Here is a 23534-nt window from a genome sequence, read left to right on the forward strand (position 1 = left end):
GCATAAATTTGCATGAACTCTTTAAGCTGATTACAATAGATGAATTCGCTGGTACAGTCGTCGTTGAGTTACAAAAGGTGCTATGAACGCGACTTTGTTGTATTTATACATGTAAACAGGTAGAAGTAAAGTAATAGTAGGTAGAATAGATTTCCAAAAATGTAATAATGAACTGTCAGCGTAAAACTGAAAAATATGAAATATTCGCCGGCATGCGGGAAAGGTAAAATGTATCGTTTTCTGCTTCAAAGCGCATGATATTGAAGCGTTGTCAACCAAGCCGAGGAGGTTGTGAGCATGGTGATCCTTCTTGGGCTAATACTTTTCAATGTTAATCTTATTGCATTGTATAACTAGCGAACCGCTCATTAAAACAAAATTAATAGTATACATAGTCATAGATCAGTTATAATAACCAATATATAACCATTTTATAACCAATACTCATATTTTGTTTCAATATGAGTGGTTGAGTTTTTTATTGCTTACGATATACTACATCATATAACATATGTATAGCAGATATAACCAATATATAACTGATATATAACCATTCTATAAGCAAAACTCAATTTCTTTTTTCAATATGAGTGGTTTTTATCACAACGCTTTTTCAGCCCCTGTAAACTTATGAAAAATGATATTACGTTATTTTGCATTTTAGGTAATGATGTATACTTTACATATATTTTATTAATTTTTAAACGTTTTCAATTAAATATTTCATTAAAATCAATTTCTCAAATTATACTAACTTCGTTTCATAACTTTTTGTTGTGAAATATTTTCATTCATTTCGGATTCGGCGTACGATTTCATAGTGCTAGCTGTGTCCAAACAACTAGATGATCTTCAGATAAAAAGTAATGATTGCATAAATGGCATATGATAATGGTTTGCTTCTATGAAACTAGAGTTAGGTGAAAAGAAAACAGAAGTCTTGTTCATTAGCACCTGGAAAATCGAAGAACGCATATCGCTGACCATAGGGACAGTCACAGATGAAATATCTTGCAGTGGTATTGGACTCAAAATTAAAACTTAAGGAGCACTTGGCGTACACGTCAGGTTAAGAAGTAAAATATTCAATAACGCGTCAATTGAAAAGTCCCCTGCCTACCATAGTAAAACAAAAATATACCTATTTCGGTGATCAGATTTTTCTTCGACGAAAATTTATTCCCAGCATTTAAGGATTTTTTTTTTTAGATCTGAGTACAGAAAATAGTCACTGGGGGCCAGAAATGGAGAATACGATGAATGCAAAAAAAAACAATTTGAAGCCAACTCAGGAATTTTTGGCATCGTTTTCTTAAAATACTGACGTTTTTCGGCGATTTCGCCCTCAAACCGTCCATTTGTAATAGTCACGGTTAATGGTTCTTCCTTTTTCAAAATAGTCCAAAAAAATTATTTCGTGCGCATCCCATAATACAGATGCCATAACCTTCCTAGTCGATTGTTGCATTTTCCACACCTTGGAGCGAATTCGGCCTTAATAGCTATCAGAGCCATACATATACAGGAGAAAAAGAGAAAAGAACCAAGAGCATTACAACGTGGTGAAAAATCTCAACAAAATGATCGTGGACTCACACACTGATACCAAACATACATTTGTGGATGAATAGACGACATAGGGATCTGGATTTTCACCTGAGGCGTTAGGTGAGCGGGGATGGATGCTTTAGAAGGTATGTGTTCATATTTCATTAGTGTCCCTTGTTTAAATATAAGGAAAAAGTTAAAATCAACGCTCGCCTGTATGTTTACGGTGGTAGTCCAGTCATTATAGTAAGTTCACATCGGAATTCGAGATACCCAGCTGTAAGTCTATAAATACTAATATACAAGATTATTACCTAATTTAAGCTTAAATTACTGGACTATGGAGACTTTACAGCACATATGTATGTATGTGCCTGTTCTATGATAAAAAGAAAGCTGTCAGCGAACCGTCAGTTTCAATTATGACGAAACCAACCCAGTTATAACAGATTAGAAGTCAGTCCGTACCAAATATCTTGTTTTCCCGCATGCAACAGTTTGTAACGAAGACAAAATGTAGTACATTTTATTATTTTATTATCCACGAATATTTGCAATGCAGATATGACCATCCGTAAACCAGTTAGATAGATAGAAAGTAATTGAGGCTTTGCACTGCGACCTTTATCACATGTGTTCACAAAGGTCCAGAACTCTGAATAATAAAATAAAACAACCAGATCAGATGTATACGGTTGCAAACTGAGAAGCTGAAGCTGAGATCGCTTTTAGTGCCGTTTGAGTATCACCGAGTATAGCGATACGCTGGTTGCGATAGTTGCGAAGGAGATTGATTTCGGTACACTGCTTTAGAGCAAACATTTCTGCTTGAAAGATACTCGGAAAACGTCCCATTGGTATGGATAGTTATACGGTCTCGCAATGCCTGCTCTAATGCCTTCCAGTGTTTTCGAGTCGTCAGAGTACCACTCGATAATGCTATTCCTCAGTAGTAGATTGAGCGTGGAATCACTCCACTTTGCCTTACTGCCGAGAGTAGCACGTAACTTCTCTGTAAAATTTATCTTCTTCATAATGTCGTCCCTAGGAAGAAGGGCCAGTGGTGAATCTTCACTTAAGGTCTCCATTTGTTGAGACGACATTATCTTGCCTTTGCCAAAATCCTCTGCTGCCAGCCAACCAGTCAACGCGTAACTTTGTAAGTACCGCCAGCGATGCTGTGCAATTCCGGCTAAAAGTATTGCACTAGAAAGTTTAAATTGTCACCTGGTCTCCTAGCGGCATTACTTCCTGGCAAAGAGCAACAAAGTTTCCAAAATGTAAGTATATTATCATTGTGGAAGAAGCTCCAGCAGTAATAGGAAATGCCTGTCGTTAATATGTATTTACGATTTTTGCCACTTTGCTTAAAGCAAATACAAAAATTCTACCATTACGAGGCACCTGTATCATAAGTAGGCTTATGCGGGTGAAATCGGCCGTGCCACTTATCCGGCTGCGCCAGAAAGTCACAGCCATATTATGATATTGTCTATAATGCAGAGTCAAGACATACTTAGCCTTCATATCGAATTAATACAATGTACACACGGCCATAAATCAACAATAATCATTGCATTTTCTCTTGCCACTTTCTGCGACACAATCCGCGTTCATGTGGCTGTTGCACGATGCGCCCGAAGATAGCGATTTTGCCATTTAGAAAATTAACGCCAACAATCAATATGCAATTTATAAATGAGCAACAACAGCAACCATGCAACTTTTCAACTGGTGGCAATGATAAAAACTTACTTTTATATTGCCACAACAATGTGCCACACACAAGCGGACATCGGACGCATCGGCCAATGTGTCCACTTAAGTAGTTGTGCCACACAAGAAACCGTTAAACAGCATTTTCTCAATTGCATTAGGAGGATTTAGCTGGAAACGCTGGCACATGTCGCCTAACAGCAGGTGTTTTCGTACACAGTAGTTATCATTGTTGCACGTTTTCCCCACTTCGTTATTGTTGTTCAGGTTGTAATGTACACTGATGTGTTGATTGGCTGTTGATTTTTGTTAATTTTTGCTAGAAATCGGTTATATGGTAGTTAAATCAAGTTATTGAGAAATAAGATGCTCCGCTTGAGTGACAACTGTCACCAGCCGCAACGGCCACTCTAGTATATATTTATGTGCGTATGTATGCATGTATGCATGATATGTTTTGCATTAAGTCCCACTGTGAGCGGTTTGGAGACCACTTTTTGTGAAAACAATTTTTGAGATTTTGATCAGCGGTAGCATTGCAATTTAACACCTTAAATAAGTACATGTCAGCCAACGGATACGGCTAATCGTTGATCGCGCACACAGAGGTGGGTGTGTATAGAGAATGAAGAAACATAAGGAAAGCAGCTGAGTCCATGAGTAAATCGAAAACGTTTGTTATGGGTTTCGAGACCTTCTTGAACATTATTTCATGTTGTCATTGCGCTGTTAATAGAGTACCATCAAAAGGTTTGGATAAACTTCCCGAAATATGCAGAGAGTTGGGTGGGGCGGAGGATACTATCTGGATCACACGGACAGGTCCAAAATGGACTGCGGTGTGAGGACGTGGATCTTGATATCACTCACCTAACGTACCTAGCTTCTTCCAAGCGGGGGTACTAGGAATAGAGAAGGCCTGTGAAGTTCTACCCAACAATTATTGGAAGGCTGCATGACAGACTCGCGACAGTACTAGCTCGGTCATTATCAAGGACTAATTCCAGCGTTGCAAACAAATATAGGTAGGCTTTAAGCTCACTGGCACTGCTTTCTCAATATTTGGGTTCTTGTTAATGGGAAACTTTCGGCAACGAAAAACCAGACGAATTGGCAATATCAAGTACCTCTATTGACGAATCAGGGACAGAGATTATACCGTGTCTGATAGAAATGATCTACAAGTACATGGACCTTAAAAACAATTTGAATAAATTTCTTAGAATAGATGGAAATCTTCAACGAAATGGAGGATAGCGAAACAGATATATATGGCCAAAATATTGGAAGATAAAAATTAAGAACTTATTACATAGGGACAGAAAAAGTATATACAGACTTAAAGCTACCATAACGACGCGTTGGTCAATTGGGAGAACATGCGTTAAGACCGGGAATTCCCTATAACAACAATTGGCGAAGCTGTAAACCCGAATGGAGTGAGGAAACAGTTCTACACTTTCTCTGTGTGTCTCCTGCTCTATCACAAAGCAGACATCGAACTCTTGAAATCCATCAGATACCAAATCTTGAATGTCTATTTATAAAACACATGACGGAGCTAAGTAATTTCATTAAGGACAGCTTAAGGCTTAAGGTGTTACATGGGTTTCCTCGGGTAATAAACAGTCCTTTTTTCAACGATAGTTTTCTTTAAAATGAAAAAATTAAAATTAAATATTTTATTTGAATTTTTCATTGTTACAAACATACACTATTAACAAAGAAATCCTGAAATTTTTTGGAAAAAATTTTAAACTAGACCATTGCGAAGCAATTCCCGCCGACTCCTTGGAAAAAAGATTCACCGGCGTTGGCAGGATAACTCCTTACAGGAAAACAACTGAAAATTGAATTTTTTGGCAAACATTTTTACAAAAAAATTTAAATTTCAGTGAAAATTTCGCGACTATTTTATTTATTTATTTTATTTTTTTTTTAAGATTTAATCAAAAAATCCTTTGTCCATGTCTTTAAGTATTATATCTCAAAGACCTGTGTCAAATTTCAGGAAGATCTCGAAAAATCTTGCCAACCGACTTCAAAAACACAGTTTTCTATCAATCTTGGAATTTTCTAAAAAAATATTGTCTTCCAGACTTGAATTTGCATACATTGTACCTAGAATACATTAAAAAAATGGCGTTGTGATAGAAATTTCGAGATATATCTACATAATCCCTTGCCTGACCTTGTAATCACCCTTTTTTCATTTCCCTGCCGCCATTGTAAACCTTTCAGAAACAACCTTTGTTTACACCAGTACTTAGAGACTTACAATAATTAGAGAGGCTCAGACAAAAAGGTAACAACAGGTAGTCGAAACTTGACGCAATTTAGAGACCTCATTAAGTCTTTTCGTTTATTTAAAGGTTAAACAAAAATCGTTTAAAGGTAAAATTATGTCACTAAAACAAAAGCTTTGCGTTGGGCTGATAAAGGACGAGAGTATAAAATCGGTGACGGTTTGATTTCAGGATCATTCAGTCACCAGATAAGGAAGACACAGCAGCAGTCAAAGCATTTGAAAATTCATAACTCAAAAACTCATACGCAAGTAATATCGCACAACAGTTTACACAAAAATGGGTGAAAATATCGAAAAGTCCACACTACCCTATCAACTGTTTCTTTATAATGAGGAACTACGTCGTCCAAATCCGAGGGTAGTACGTCGCATTAAATCAAAAGTGGAGCTAACCGAAAAGCTAATTAACGAAAACATGAAGAATCTCGACAACTACGGAGGCGCTGACTTGATGGCAATAAATCGTCAAGTGGATTTTAAGGAGGAATTAACGGAGAAAATTGAAATGATTAAGGAGTGTCACAAAACAATGAAATCACAAAAAAATCCAAGCACTTGGCTATAGGAAGGGGAACTCAACATATCGTCTAAATTCTAAATTCAAGACGACGACCACGCGGCGAAGCCATCAAACTCCAGACAGCTCTTATTTAAGTTGCTATACTCGCATAGTTAAGTTTAATTTAAGTTTATTATAGATTATGGAATATTGTTTCATTAAATTAGAAAAATAATTGTGATTGCATTTTAAGTTTATGTTTTTTGTTTTAAATATATGACAAGTCAACAAAAAATTTTAAAGTTTTTTTGGTTGTGATGTACATAGTTAATGCATTAGGTGAATGATACGTCCGGTTCTGCGAACAATATTATCATCATGTCTGGGTGGTACACGAAATAAGGGGTTACATGGATTTACTGGTTTCAAAAAATCGATCGATCTTATTAAATTCTACAACCTCTCTAGAATATTGTCCTAAATTTTCAAGTTGATCCAAGCAATAGTTTCGGAGATACAGCCTTGAGAACTTGTGCGCTCGAGGCTAGTTAGACTAAGTGCGCCGTCTTTAAACGCATTTGTCTCGAAACTATGTTTTTGAAGCCAGTTGGCAAGATTTCTCGAGAACTACTTTTGACTTGGAAGAAGATTTTCTTTCGTTCAAGTTATTTAACGTTCAAGTTTCGTTCAAGGCTTTAACTAAAATACATATTTCTTCACTTTAGATGTTCCTGTGAGTTTCAAATATTTTTTTTCCAAAAATTTCTTTATTAATTTAATGTTTATAATTTATGTTTACAATATTAAAAAATTCTTATCAAATATTATATTTTTTATATGAGAAAAAATTGTTGAAAAGGTTTGTTTTTTTACCCGAAGAAATTCATGTAACCCCTTATCTGAATGTCAAATCGTTTTTTCGAACAATATTATCTTGATGTCTGGGTGCTACTCGAGTTAACACAAAAAATCTGATGGATCGAGTTTCTACCCTTGACCCGCTGAAGAATCGCTATAAAATCGATGCTTTTCCGAATCGGATGTTTACTAGCGATGAGAAGCGGGTTACTTGCGACAACGTCAAGAAAAACGATCTCGATCTGTACATACAGCGGCAACACCAGTTAGGAAGGGGTTGCTGTGTGTTTAGTGGGATTGTCAGAGAATCTACTACTATAAGTTGTCCTCCTACACTTTTAATTTGAACCTATACTGTCAACAAATGGATCGTTTGCAGTAAGAAATTGACCAGAAGTGAACTGATGTTGCCAATAGAAGACGCATTATATTCCACCAGGAAAACGCCATACTATATTTTAACTCGCCAGAAGCTCCAGGAATTTTATTGGAATATTTTTTGTGTATCCACTTTATAGGTTAGACCTGGTACCAAGTGTTTCCCCTTCCCTTTCCTGTTTATTGTCAATAATTTTTTTGGTGAACAATTTGTCTCAAGAAAAGCTTATGATAATAGACTTCGATGAGAATGCTTCAATGTAATCGAAAACATTTGTTTTGATCACGTGGTAGTCTCACAGCTGTCTCACAATTTTTAAAGATAAAGAAGTTAAGAATACTTAAGAGTACAACTAATCAAATTTGCATCGCCAAAGTCCGTGCAGTAAATCAGAGTATCGAAGACAATGGAAACAATGGAAGCCCAAAAGTATCACATACAGAATGACTTGGAGTGACAGGGTTTTCGAGATAGCAACCAGGCTTAAACCGTATAAAAAATGTTTTGGATAAATTTGGCTCCCATGCGACCAAACAGAAAAACGGGATGATAATACTGAACTGAATCCAAAACATTGAACAAGAGAAGAAAGTCTGGTGCCAACAGTGGCTATATTTAAGGATGTGTTTGGAATAATTTTCAACGACTATGTTTCAGAGGAGTTTTATAATACTTTTACCTTAGAAAAACGAGAAAGTGCAGGTTTGCTTCGAACCACAAATAAGGTTGGAAAATATGTTAATGGTCAGCATGACGAGCTGGGTCGATTTAGTCTATATAATATGCGAACTAGTCCCTTAGTTTTTGAGATATCGATCTAAAATTTTCCATACGCTCTTTTCTCTTCAATAAGCTGCTAATTTATCGGAATAGTAGATATCGAACGACTATTTCATATAGCTGCCATACAAACTGTATAATCGGAATAAAGTGCTTGTATGGAAAACTTTTTTATTTGCAGAGATATCTGCGAGAAATTCGTCATGAGTGAATATCTTAGTCAACTATATAATCTCCGAGAAAATTGTTTGGATCGCATGACTATAGCATATAGCTGCCTTACAAATTGAACAATCGGAATAAAGTGCTTGTAAGAAATATTTTGCATTTGTGAAGGGTATTATAGCTTCATTTCAAGCGAAGTGAACGTTATTCTTGCTTTTATTTTTAGCGACGCTTACCTAACCTAAGCGAACAACTTACCAACATATATTGGCCAACAGACTGCGAACACACTGCCGTGGCTGCCTTTAATGCTGCTGCATTTTCGTCTACTCAACTGTAATTGCTTTCAGTTTGTTCTTCCATTTAATTAGAGTATCAATTGTGTGAAATTTCAAAACGATGCAAAACAAACCAAACGGATGTTGCACATTGAACCCGCCTATCGATGGATGGCTGGTGTGTGGTTGCATCAATTGCAGAGATGAATCTCGACATGCAACTGCATAAGTGTAACCAAATGCAAGTAAAATACATGGCAAATGCATGTGGATATGTGCGAAAAGTATTACAACCCCGAACATGTCTAAATTCGCACTATACCGCTACACCCCCGCCGTCACCGTTGCCACAGCTACAGGCCAGTCTGCAGTGCTTTTGCGATTCATTGCAATGTTTGATTGCAATCGTCGGTAATAACAATGGCAACAATCGCAACACACAGCGCCGCAATAGCAGTAACAATGACAGCAACAACAACAACAACAAATCAGGAAAAACAATACACCATGGCTTGCAACTCAAGTACTCGTAGCTGTGGCTTATACATATGTTTCTATGTATGCAAGTATGCACGTATAAATGTGTATGTATATATGTATACTTGCGTGTGTATGTGTTGGTGTTAGGGTATTAAAGTCCACAATGGCAAAGACTTCAATTGCAGCGGTAAAGTGTAGCCCCCAAAGCGTGTACTTGCAATAGTTGTGGCTGCCGTAGCACTAGCTGTGAATGCAGTTGTTGTTGCTGTACGCTGTACGCTGCAGAGTTGCATGAAAAATGGATCTGCTCCAGAAGATTTCAGTAATCTCATTCGTCACACTTGGTTGCTCAAGTACGATTTTATGCTTTTTTCTAATATTTTTTTTTTGTTTTTGTGAGTTGTACCAACACAAGTAGTACTATGGCCGGCTCAGCCCGAGCGCAATACCATTGGACATACTTTTTTACACAAATATACAAACATATGTAATCAAGTAGTTGCACATACATACATATATGCAACGATAGGTAAGCCACTTGTAGCATTGCCACTCACCCCCTGCACCGCAAGCGTGAGGGCAGCGCGAAAAGTTGATTCGTTTGCTTGGCTGATTTTCGAAGCCCTAGAAGAATTATGAAGTGGAGAAGCTTGTTGCCATACTCAGCTAGAATACAAAGGCACGCCGGCACTAAGCTACACACCCTTACATATCTGCTATATGTACAATATGTCTAAGCGCAACTCGAGCTATTTGCTTACACTGCCACTTGTTTGGTACTTAGAGCATTGTGCGGTAAGTATCGGTATTGTAATTGTTACCACCTCCGAACTATCAGCTTCTGCTGCTCATACGTCTATATGTTGGCTGTTGTAGAAAAAACGCTCACCACACCAACAACAACACGCACATGGGGACGTATCCAATTCAAGAATGTTACGGCAGAGTGCACAAAGCATGATATCTGCAGATGAGGTCTGGCTATTTTTATGCATTCAACCAACATTTGGGCATTCGTAATACATCTTGCCACACGGTGTCTTCATTACCTTACTTTGTGGCAATTAGTAGGTACTTTTATGCCGACCACCTGTGTTGAAATTAATTCCTATTTTTTGTGTCATGCTGCATGGTTACATAAGCGGTCACTGCTTAGATTTTATTTAGATTCTTGATTTCCCTGCCAACATTCTACTTTTCCGTTCATAATTTGAGATTTCTTAGTTTTGAGGGTTATTTCTCGTATCGGAGTACTTGATCTGTAAGCTGTTTCGTAAATTTTGAATTTGTGCACGCTTGAGAGAGCAAGCTAATTACAAGTCATTACATAAAAAACTAACCTAAATATTTCCAAGATAATTGAGAACTGAAAGCTGGTTTAGAAGGAGCGAATAAAATTGAATTCTCATGTTTATATGCATTTCTTGTTTATGAATCTTGGCACAACAGGAGCAAGTACAACGGCGATTCTTGGACTAGAAGTAGACTTGTTACTTATAGAGCTCTTCGCCGAAGAATGCGCAGCAAAATCGGCGGAACATGATTCCACTTTTCACTTGGAACAGAAAGTTCGGAATAAACATAAGTAGAAACATATAGTTCGCGTAAAGGTATTAAACATTTCTACTGAAGACTCGAAAATGGAGGACGGAGTTCAGACGAGAATACAAGTATACGAGTACTGTTCAGAGTTATTGATAAGGTAGCCTTCAAAGTTGGCGAACCATTGCGGTATATTTCAAGCCGAGGTCTTTGTCAATGAGAAACCGAGAAGCTGGACTCTAACGCATCAACAAGCAACTCCAGTGTCAATATGGATAGATAAACAGCAATCAAAGCTATAACTTGGTTTCGCACATCGGCCATAAGTGTATTGGAAAGCAGGGTAGCAATGGAGATTGTCGCCAGAACCAAATGACGTGATCGTCGTAGGTAACCCCATGCATTGTCTATACAACGATGTGGACAAAATCACGGCTAGGGAGATCAAAACGTGATAGAACGATCTACTTGGGTGCAAAACTACAAAAGGCGTGTGTAAAATTATAGGCCAGAAACAAACAAAGTTCCAACTGGCACTCGATTCAAGGATCTGTAGGAACATGATTGGAATACTTACTGGTCACAGTTTAGTAGCGGCACACGCCTTGCAAGGTGGGGCTGACAGATTGATAAGGCTGCAGGAAATGTCGAGAGTATGGCACCAGGAAAACAATGGACCAAGGCAGCGCACCAATCATTTGAGGGCCCTACGGTATGAGGCACGGAAAGAGGTATCGTTAGTGAGGTCACAGAGTCTGTAAAATTCACATAAAGCGCCGACATTCTATATGAGGACTTTTTCTCATGGACCACGTAACCGAACTCCGTCTGTTATCGCAAAACCCAAAACTGGTTTTATATTCAAGTGGAAGGATGCTGCGGAAGTAATGAAACTTGATCTGGCAGAGCGACTGATAACTGTATATATAGTACCTTACATGATGCTATCCCAACAGATGTAGAATCGGGTAAGGGTAATGGAGCGCGATAGCCGTAATTGGGCGTAGAAGGAAAAAGCGGCAAAGGAGCAACGATAGACTGTTGATAAACGAAGAAAAGTACAGTTTTTAGATGTAAAGCCAACCGTCTAAAGCTTGGCTTTGTGAAGAAATTTCTGGCGGTGGTCCGCCGAGATAAATAAAAAGTACAGGAGTCGGAGGTAGATAAGGGTTCACGAATGAGGTGTTTTAAGGTAATAGATCGAATCATGTATGTGGATGGCACTTTATCTTCTGAAAATTCCCCTCCAAGAAAAAAAGTGGTATTACTGAAAAGTCAGGCTGTTGTTGAATATTTCCTTAAAGGAAATTATCACCATAATGCGGTACCTCCACTAAAGCGGGGATCAAACTTTTACTGTTATGTGCTCCTCTCTGAAGCTATACGAAGAACTACAGTATTTGTATATCAGCTATGAGTTAAAACGCTTAGTGGATACCTATGACAAATCTGCTTAGGTGTTTTATTTCTGATTCCGCTATTTCACCGAGATGTCTAAAAGTGTTAGATCAAAGGAGCACATTTAAGGAGGAAGTTTTAGGATCATTCTACATATCTCATCTTCTTCCAAACAGCTGATGAAGATGAATCCCGCATGAATCCCGTTAGAACAGTGTCCGATTAGAACTCCTACAAACATTGAAAGCTGGACCTTCACGAGAGCAAAGAGTTCCGTAAACCTGTTATTATTTGCCTTGTGTCAGATGGATCTTGTAACTGCACAACTGCTGGTAGTTGACCAACGCTTGCTTAACTGGACTGAGGCTCAACAGTCCAATAGTGAACAGCAAAAGGCCAACGGAGCTTCGGCGCATTCCTCTCCCGCAGCTATTGAAACTGAAATGCTTATCCTAGCAAGCTCATGAGTCTTACAGTTTCCACAGAGGTATTGTGATCAGGAACCCAAACTAGTATAATCAAAAAATACTTCGATGCTAGACAAAAGGAGTCAGAGAACTTAAGGTTACCACCCAACTATCGGAGTAGATAGTCACCACTCGGTAGGAGGCAGTGCTCCGGAGTAGTGGATCTGTTCCTACCTTTATGGCAGTCACCTTCGCTGGGAAGACGATGTGTTGATCGAGAAGCCTAAAACTGCAGCTGACGTAAAATTTCCGCCGCACGTTCCTCGCGAACTTCACTTTAAGGGCTTGTAAAACTCATTGCCAGTTAATCCCAATCCTCATAATCACAGAAGATTTTGATACCACCTATTTTAATTAGCAAACTAATCCGCAAAGCGTGCGTTCATTTGCAGCTTCTGCTAATGAAATTAGTAATCAAACTTCAACTGTTAAACTCGTCATTTATATAATTTTGTTGCGTTAAATATGCGATTGCTTTCGATGTGTGGCAAGGCAGCCGAAATTGACGAGTATCGGGAAGTGAATTCATGACAAGCGGCATTCAAAACCAAACTAATAATGCGAATGAGTTAATTTCAGTGTACAGCATTCCCTGCCTAATTGTATCCAACCGAAGAAATTTAATTACAATAAATTTGGTATAATTTTAATTTAATATACTTTTGAGCTGCCAGTGTTTGTTTATAGCGACTACTCATCGACTATTTGCATACGTGGATTAATTAACTGGAGCGCACTGTACCTATTACTATGCTAATATGGCAATGAATAAAGGTATGTTTTAATACTATCAGTTTGAATCTCTGATTTATTATTGCCGATGATGTTAATATCTTGGTTGCTGTTGTGTTAGTCAGCGCCATTCGTGATGAAATGGTGATGTTAACGGCAGAGCTTTTGTGAGCTCATAATTCATAATAATAATACATAAATCGGAATGAAATTTAAACCAAATGTAATAAGCAGAAATGAAGCCGTAAATGCAACACAAATGAAAGGCGTCGGTAAAAATCAGCTGAACCGAGCACGAATTAGTACGAGTGTGCATAAATACGTAGCGTGTTTTGTATATTCATCTACTTACATACATATATTGCATACAAAGGGTGTTGTTTTTAGATATGTAGCTTTCAAGAAGAAATAAAATGCATATAATTTCATGTTAGCTTTAGTATAAAGATAATAGAAAGATGGTACGTCATTATGTTTGAAAATGATTTCATGCAAGTAACCGCCGTCACTGAATCGAATAAATGCTTGTCGAAAAGCCCCATTTTTGGCCACTTTTTGCAACAGTTGCGGCCATATGTTCTCTTCGCTCAGATCAAGGCGTCTATCATCTCGGGCTTATCTGCATAGACAAGCGATTTCACATAACCTCACAAAAAATAGTACAGCGGCGTTAAATTGCTCGATCTTGGAGGTCACAACACAGCTTCAGCATTCGAGATAATGTGCTATCCAAAAGTATACCTCGATAAATGTATTATTTCGTTGACTCTATGATATGTAGCGCCCTCTTCGTTTGGACGAGAGGTCGTCCACATCAATTTCCTCCAATTCAGCCCCGAAAAAGTCATTAGTCATGTTTCTATAGCGTTGCCCGTTGACTGTAAAATTATAGTCGGCTTCATTTTTGAAGAAATAGAGACCAATGTTTACCACTGTCCATAATTGCTGATGTAACGGATACCTAATCTCCGTTAGAATGATAAGGATTAACAAAGTTTTCATTACAGTCATCCAACGATAAGCCCATGAAACCAGCTGTTCCGTCGGGGTCGGACCAAAAGTAGAATGATGTCAGATGTGCGGGGACTCATTGCACTCCATAACCCATAACAGCCGGTTCTACGTTAGCAGAATTGACGGCAAAGGACTGTTTTTTCGTTCCATTTAGATCGGTAAGTATAGATATATCATATTAACGGCGACTTTTTGACAATCTAATGGCGTCTGAACAATGACTTATGGATTATCGTCATTCCAAATGCAACAATTTTGTTTACTAATGCACCATTCAGCAAAAAAAGAGCTTCGTCGCTGAACAAAATTTGCTTGTCGGCCCATTCACCGACCTTGCGACGCGCTTGATGGTCGTTCGGATTCAATTCTTGCACGAGTTCGATTTTGTAAGCCCGGAAATCAAAATTCTTCCGCGAGTCTTCTGCGATGCTCAGCTTCACAGCAGCAATAGCGCCTTCGGTGTACACTGTGCCGTGTCTCTGAAGATACGATACTAGAGTAAACGTGTTGCCGAAAAACCGATCCATGGTTGCTCGAATTACCGACTCTATTGGACGCAGCGAAAAAATATAAATAAGTTTGCAGTATTTGCAAATGTTGTCTCGGTCTGTTCACTCTGAAAAGACAAACCAAATTGAGCATAAAACAAGTGACAGCTGTCAAAAAAAAACCAACGAAGAAAAGAGTATCGCCTCATTGAACGCCAAACGTCAGAAAAAACACCCGTTATATACATGTATGTATATAGAGTTGCCATTAGGCATTCGTCGAGGTTAAACGTTGGATTAATGCGTTCGGTTTACAGCCGAGGCCGCCGATTGTCGATAGCGGTAATTAGCTAGCAACTCACTTTTATTGCGTGGAAATTGAATAATGGGAAAACTTAATAGTTTTAGGTAAGCAAGCATGTCTGCTGCCCGGTTTAATGAAAATGCAGCGTGTTTCTATGAAATCGAAACGAAAGTTGGCTCAGTTGACTGCTGTGAGATCAACAGCTTCCTTCCTTCGGGCCAAAAAAAGCTAAGCCAACTTATGAGGTTACCAAATGCTTTAATAGTGAAGCTGCCGACGTAGCTTTCCAATTAACGTTAATTAATGGCAATCTAAATTGTAGAGAGTAATTTTGAAGGGCGTAACCGCGCGCCTGGGCAGCCAAACTAGCAAATGCGTCGATATGTGTGTATGTGTAACATAACAAGCTCACCAGATTTCCCAATTATACACTTCAACAGCAACAATTATTGTTTGCAACTCGCTGCCGTTGTACTTTTGCGCTCATGTGCGTGTGTAGATTGCTGCTACAACTCGCTGATATGCCGCATTTAGTGCGATATTCCCACACGCCGCATGCACAAGTTCATACCGACTCACGCACGCCACAATGTTGCACGAACAGCCGTGTTGTCAGCGCTTCGCTGCCGCTGAGGCGGGCATGATCTGCGTTGCACACCAAGTGAATGGCTGATTGATGCAGCATTTGGTGCACAATCGAATGGCAAATGCCAATATGCAAGCACACACATACACACACGCAGTTATCACTTAACAAATTGAAAGCACGCGGCAGTTAAGTGGAAAGTCGCGAGCACAAAAAAGTGCTGGCTTCGGGGATTTCATAATTAAGAACAACATATTTGTGCATAATGACAAATGCAATGGCCGCCGCCGCGCTTGCAGCAGCCGCTGGCGCTCGAAATTGCGGTGAATTTAAATACATTAAAACACTTGCATCATAACGCGGCAGCTAAAACACAGTCAATTGAGTGCGTAAATTGAAAAGTTCATTCATTTAAATTTTTCATATTTTTTGGGGTTCAATTTCAAAGCGCTCCGTGTTGCGCCTTTGGCTGTGAATGCATTTTGCATTTCACCGTGTATTAATTGGTTCATGCACTTGTTGTTGCATTGTGATTATTTCGTAACTCACATCCGGCTGTGCGGCAAATGCGCGCGTCCCTTGTGGCAGGCCTTATTATTTCGACGCTTGTTTGTTTGAGATTTGTTTACGAACGGATTTGGATGGCGCTTTTTTTTTAATTTTTTTCGCGCTTTGCCATTCACGGCGCCGCTAGCGGTAGCTGCCTGACAGGCCGCGGCAAAAACTGCCAAGCAGCAGTAAAATAAAATAGGTGAAAGTACCGTAACGCGAAGCCTGCGTCGGTGTAATGCGTTGCAATTGCAGTTTAATGCAAAAGAAAACTACAAAAACAAAAGCAACAAAAAACAGCGAAAATATGCAACCAAAACAGCTTTGCGAAAAACATTGCGAAATGCAACAAAATGCCGCAACAAAACAAACCCACACATGTGTGTGCGAAAAAATGGCCAAATAGCAACAGCAATGACAATGGTAACAGCAGACGGATTAAAAGCGACGGCTTGCGAAAGTTTAACAATCAAATGGAAATATGCAAATAAAGGCAACCGATTTAAATAGGAAGTTGCAAACGTTGAAAAGCGAAAAAAATACAACTTTATGAGAGATACGTGTAGTACCAAGCAATGCGAGCGCGTTTAAATTGTTGTGGAAATTATAATAAAAACAATAAAAAATAAAAACAATAAAAAATAAAAACAATAACAACAAAAAACAAGAAAACGGTAACTTCGGTGGCACTGAAACCTACACAAATGCAAGAAGTTGATTCTGTTTGGTGTGTTTGTATGGCAGCTATATGTTATAGTGACTCGATCTGAACAATTTCTTCAGAGATTGTACCGTTATCTTAAATATTAACCCACACCAAATTTGGTGAAGATATCTTGTCAAATAAAAAATTTTTCCATACAAGCAATTGATTCCGATCGTTCAGTTTGTATGACAGCTATAAATTATAGTGCCCCGATATCGACCGTTCTGATAATTAAGCATCCTCTTAGTGAGACAAGAATTTGCGAAAAAATTCAGATCGATATCTCAAAAACTGAGTGGCCAGATGCGTATATACTGGCAGACAGGCATGGCTAAATCGACTCAGATCATCATATTGATCCTTATTTAGGTATATAAATATTTTTTTCAAAGGATCTCTGTCATTTTCCTAGGTACATACTAAATGGTGATCAATTTCGACGTTGTCTACTTTATTTAAAGAAAAAACACAGAAACTTAAAATTTAATAGGAATAATTTATTATCAAACGAAGAATATTCCTTGACATTAATTATTTTAAGATTATCTCTTTCAAATGTTAGCCGCGGCTGCGTCTCTGATGGCCCATCCGTAGAGGCGAATTTTCGACGACTCGCTCAAGCATTTCGACCGGTAACTGGCGAATAACACGAGAGAGGTTTTGCTCCAAGGCCTGAATCGAAGCGGGATTGTCGCATGGACTTTATATTTTATATATCCCCACTGAAAGTATTCCAACAGTATGATATCACACGATTTACTGGCAAATCGACCGGCTCAAAACGTAAAATTATCTGCTCACCGAAGTGTGGTCTTAATAAATCTATTGATTGATGCGTTGTGTCGAAAGCCGCCGCCATTTTGTTGAAACCAAATGTCTCCAAACAACCAGCTTCAACTTAAGGCATCAATTAGTCGGTTATGATGGCGCGATAACGGTCACCATTGCTGGTTACGTTCTCACCGACATCAGTTTTGAAGAAATATGGACCTATGATTCCTATGATTCCGGCGGCCCACAAACCACACAAACCCGTTGTTTTTTCTTTATGAAATGGCAGCTCATAAACCTCTTCAGGTAGCTTTTCATCTCAAAGTCGGTAATTTTGCTTATTTACACACTCACTGAGCCAGAAATGTACCACATCGCTGAACAAAATTTGGCTCGAAACCGTCGGATCTTCTTGGAACTTTTCAAGAACCCATTGAGAATCGATGTCGCTTGTGAAGGTCGAGTGGCTTTAGCTTTTGCACAAGCTGAAGTTTGTACGCTTTTAGTTAAAGATACCGATGTAAAAGACTTTGAAAATGGGAAGGTCGTCAAAAATATGTATAACTTGCGTGATATGTTTAGTCGAACGCTTGAAACGGTAGATTGAAGATATATCTAACTGCAAGCGGTCGCATTTAACACATCACTCGTCGCATGTAGGTCCTACGTGCGTCCGAACTGAATACAACTCAATAACTCGCTGCGTTTGAAGAACAAAAACTTTTTCGTCAATCTCCATTCGGAATTATTAACAATGAGATGACACTGGATTTCGCACTTAGGGTACCTACAAGCTCTTAACAACCTAATTATACAGAAAACAGTATTCATAGTTATTTTACAATTCGCTCACTTCAACTTAGATATTACAAAACGTACATACATATATCAGATGGCTTGGTTACTATGACTTACGACTATTTCTGCAAATTCCGATATTTGTATTTGTTATTGTTATTATTAGAGTAGTAAACTAGTTTCGATTTAAAGACATGCTCAGGCCACAAACCTTGTGAGTATGTGTGAGTGTGCGCAAGCCATTGGTTGCATGTTACATGCGGCAAGTTTTGTTGGTCTGATGTGCTGAATGTGCATGCGGTTAGCTTCATTACAGCGCACACTGCAACCGCTAACCACACGTCTATTCTACCTCTCCGTCCGCCAGTGCACGTATTGCATGTCGATTGCCGCCGATGTGTTGCTGCTATCACACAAACTGCCTACACAGTAAACGCTTCGTTCCTTTCACCTTTGTCACCCACCTTTGCGTTGTGATTCCTTGAGCTCATTTTGTCACCGCGAATGCGCTGGTTGTTGTTGTTGTTTTCAACGGCTTATGTTGTCGTGAATTGATGAAGAAAAAAATATTTTCGCTGAGAGCGAGTATACACTCAAAAAAAATATTTTCGTATTCGCATGTTGATACTCTACGAGAGTCACTAAGTGCAGCTTTAGCTTCGTGGACAAAAATATAGAGTTTTATTATAAAATCAGTGGAAAAAAATGTATCATGGGTTATCTTTATATTTTCAAGGCAAAGAATTGAAAACACAAAAGTTTATTAGACGACGTTTAGGCAATTTTGGAAACCAGAAACAAAAACCAAAAACAAGAAACCAAAGCAAAATTGAAAACCAATGGAAACAGAAGATAAAATAATCAAAATGTGGGATTACAAATTTACGGCTTTCTAGGTCAAGAAAAAGTAGCTGAAAGTGGTTGAATTCTTAAGGGCTAACAACGGTTTATCTCGATCGACAGAGAACACCACAAAAATTCCAAAATTTTGTCTTGCATGCAATATTCATTTCTGACTGTGCTCATTGCAAGCGATGCCAAACCCAAGGACATCATCTGCATGCGATACATTTCGCTTGACTTTTATTACACCTTTACTTATTTTTCGTACAACTCTTTGTTTTCATTTCCACTGAGCATGTGTAGCTTGTACATATGTATGTACATATGCATATGTGGATGTGTGCATCAGTTAAGGTGTCTGTTCTGTTCGCTTCATCGCCGCTGCTCCACAAACGTTAACCCGCTTTATTAAGTATATACTTCGAGCGAACGATTTTATCATACACATGTGTATATAACATACATACGTATATAATATAAAATATATTTGGTGCTTACCCTTTACCAATAAACCTTCAAATAGACACAGTAAGTCAAGCATTGAAATACGCTTCCTCGCAAACAATCACGATTATGCTTAGATAATTGTGATAATGCTTATAAAGAGGAAATGAAGTAGCGATTAAAATCGTTTAACTCGCCATTTGTGCAATTTCAATATCGAACTACAAGTGCTTAAAGCACAGCGTAATGATTTTTGAAGGTTGCATGCACTAAACTAACAGCAACAGTGTAATAGTTATGTGTATATGTACATACATATGTATTTAAATCGTACTTTTGTGAAGGTATGGCATATCGCAGAGGCTCACATGTTTTTGTTGTTAATGTCCAGAACACTTCTTAGAATACCTGATAAATGATTTACATTGTGAACGTTCTTGGAATTTATTTATTAAATGTAGGTTTTTTTCTTCGCTAAAGAAACTTTCCAGGTTCTTTAACTTTCGGAAAAATGACGCTCTTATTTACCATATGGAGAGAGTGAAAAAATTAAAAACATACCAAATGAAAATAAGAGGGAAATGAAAAAGGCAAAAGACATGCCATATTTCCTGGAAATATTTTGTCAAATATAAAAGTTTTAAATTCAAACACTTAATTTTGATTCATCAGTGTTTGAATGGCCGCTAATGCTATAGCAGTCCGATCTAACCAATTTTTGTGGAGTTGTCTTGGACAATACTCCGAGAGAAATTTTGTGAATCATGATCTTGTCAAATACATATAAAATTGTTTCATACAAAAACTTGATTTTTTTTTTTTTTTTTTAAGTTTTAATAAAATAAAAAAAAATAATAATCCAGCTGTTTGTATGGGAGCTATAACTATTCTAAAAGGGGGGTCCATCCAATGCTGTTTTGCTATTCTCATTGGAGAGTTTTTTTTTTAACGAGGCGAGTTCCAAATCAAGCGCACAGCTCTGGGGAAGGATGTGAAAGATTAACGCTCACCGTCAACAAACTTATTGGACCTTATCAGTGTGGCTCCAGCCACCTGAAAAATCAACAATTGACCAGATATTCAACATCAGCCAAATCTTGAAAACAGGATGCGGTTGGTGGTGAAGGAAGGCAAGACGAAATATATCCTGTCATGAAACAAAAAGTCGTCGCAATCGCGACTTGGCTCCCACGTCACTGTTGACGGTCATAACTTCGAAGTCTTAGACAATTTCGTCTGGCTTGGGAAACGGCATTAACATCAACAGCAACGTCTGCACGTCGAAATCAAACAGAGAATAACTCTTGCCAGCGGGGGCTATTTCGGACTGAGTTGGCAATTGAGAAGTAAAGCCCAAAGACCAAATTCTACAAGTCACTCATCATACCCGTCCTTATATTTGATGAGAGACATGAACGACGACCAAATATTATAAGTTGGCATTACAAGATCTCGAGAGAAGGGTTCTGCGGAAGGCATTGGCAACGGTGAATCTCGCATTCGATGGAACGATGAGCTGTACGAGATATACGACGGCATAGACATAGTTCAGTGAATCAAGCGACAGCGGCTACGCTAGCAAGGTCCACCCCACTTCGTTGGAGAGATCAGGTGGCGAAGGACCTGCCAGCATTTAGAACAGTGTTGTCCAACGTGACTGTGTGCACGTTATGCTTGTGTTGGTTATTCTAGCGTCAACTGATCGCAAAATTCTTCTTTGCTTGCCTACGAAGTTGAATACAGTAGCACAATCGTGCTTTCACAGACACTTGTCGCGACATGTTGGTGTGAGGTGTCTGGCGCAGTCCGTGCGCTATTGTGCGCATAGGCCGTGGACAACGCTGATTTAGAATCACGATTTGGCGTCTCGGCTATAAACCCGTAAGCGTTGTCTACGCCAGTAAAAAAGAAGAGACATGATGACTATGCATAATTCGTTGAAAAGACAATTGAAAGATAATTTAAATTTTCTATTAATTTCAACAGATCTATTTATTATTTTAAAAATATAATTAAATTCACAAAAAATGGCTTTACCACAACATTCTCTCCCCTTAATAAAAAATCCAAATTTTCATTCACACTTCTTCGCTCCAATATTAAGTTTCTTTTTCTCGATTCTCCTCATCTTAATGCCATTTCGTTTATTGAGTTGATAACGTAACTGCCCTGCAAACTCTGTTTCTTGCCTTGTATCGAGCGCCATTTGACGATCGCATGTATCCGAATATTTACGGTTATGGGTGAGTAATTGATGTGTCAACAGAAATTTGCTCCTGACCAAAGTGATGGCACCGGCCACGCACTTTTTAAGCGATTGTCTATATAAGTAAATACGATATTGCAATGAAAATTGCAACTTCTGCGCTTTCGGTGCTTGTTCTGGCTGTTCTTCCGTTTTTATCGTCATTTTTTAGATTGATAACTGCGCTTTGAAAACCAGTGAATATATGCTGTCTTTGGCGCGAGGGTGCTTTTTATTTATAGCTTAAAATTTAGTGCGAATAATACAATTTTCGCGCAGGTAGTGATTTTTGCAAAAAATGGAAAGCATTAAGATGCCTTTGTCCTTGAAAAACTCTTTTGTTTGAATATTGTAATAACTGAATAATGAAATAACTGAATATTTAATTGTAAAAAGGGGAGAGATAAACTGCAGCTCAGTTCAATTTTGAGCAAATATTTATTGTAAAAGAAAACTTTCCAGAGTGGCTCTTCTGTTGTCAAAGTTGTTTTTAGTAAAGGCAAGGACGCGTTTTTTTTATTATTTTGTTCCTGGAAATGTCGGAAAAAGGAGGCTTGATTGCCACTGATGCAGAAAATCGTACTCACTGATTTGGTAGGTTCCTATGCCTGCTACCTTTGTACTTCATATGCCAATATCCAAAATATGATTTTTCCTAGCTTTTGCTGCTTATATAGGGTGATTTTTTAAGAGCTTGATAACTTTTTTAAAAAAAAGACGCATAAAATTTGCAAAATCTCATCGGTTCTTTATTTGAAACGTTAGATTGGTTCATGACATTTACTTTTTGAAGATAATTTCATTTAAATGTTGACCGCGGTTGCGTCTTAGGTGGTCCATTCGGAAAGTCCAATTTTGGGCAACTTTTTCGAGCATTTCGGCCGGAATAGCCCGAATTTCTTCGGAAATGTTGTCTTCCAAAGCTGGAATAGTTGCTGGCTTATTTCTGTAGACTTTAGACTTGACGTAGCCTCACAAAAAATAGTCTAAAGGCGTTAAATCGCATGATCTTGGTGGCCAACTTACGGGTCCATTTCTTGAGATGAATTGTTGTCCGAAGTTTTCCCTCAAAATGGCCATAGAATCGCGAGCTGTGTGGCATGTAGCGCCATCTTGTTGAAACCACATGTCAACCAAGTTCAGTTCTTCCATTTTTGGCAACAAAAAGTTTGTTAGCATCGAACGATAGCGATCGCCATTCACCGTAACGTTGCGTCCAACAGCATCTTTGAAAAAATACGGTCCAATGATTCCACCAGCGTACAAACCACACCAAACAGTGCATTTTTCGGGATGCATGGGCAGTTCTTGAACGGCTTCTGGTTGCTCTTCACCCCAAATGCGGCAATTTTGCTTATTTACGTAGCCATTCAACCAGAAATGAGCCTCATCGCTGAACAAAACACGCGCGCGAAACACATTTCGAACCGAACACTGATTTTGGTAATAAAATTCAATGATTTGCAAGCGTTGCTCGTTAGTAAGTCTATTCATGATGAAATGTCAAAGCATACTGAGCATCTTTCTCTTTGATACCATGTCTGAAATCCCACGTGATCTGTCAAATACTAATGCATGAAAATCCTAACCTCAAAAAAATCACCCGTTATTTTCTATTAAACTCAGCGTTCTTCTC

The 23534-nt window shown here is 38.5% G+C and overlaps 2 protein-coding genes across 2 annotated transcripts in view; one reads left to right on the forward strand and one right to left on the reverse strand.

Annotated features, from left to right (window-relative positions):
- Positions 1-23534, reverse strand: part of LOC105227122 (uncharacterized) — a 266518-nt gene that overhangs the window by 216217 nt on the left and 26767 nt on the right. The window lies entirely within an intron of this gene.
- On the forward strand, positions 5744-6148 carry LOC115066223 (uncharacterized). The gene has a single exon (XM_029550561.2). It carries the CDS (start codon positions 5850-5852, stop codon positions 6135-6137), a length of 288 nt encoding a protein of 95 aa, XP_029406421.1. The 5' UTR covers positions 5744-5849; the 3' UTR covers positions 6138-6148.

This window comes from Bactrocera dorsalis, chromosome 5 (assembly GCF_023373825.1).
Source record: "Bactrocera dorsalis isolate Fly_Bdor chromosome 5, ASM2337382v1, whole genome shotgun sequence".
Classification (NCBI taxonomy): Eukaryota; Metazoa; Arthropoda; class Insecta; order Diptera; family Tephritidae; genus Bactrocera; species Bactrocera dorsalis.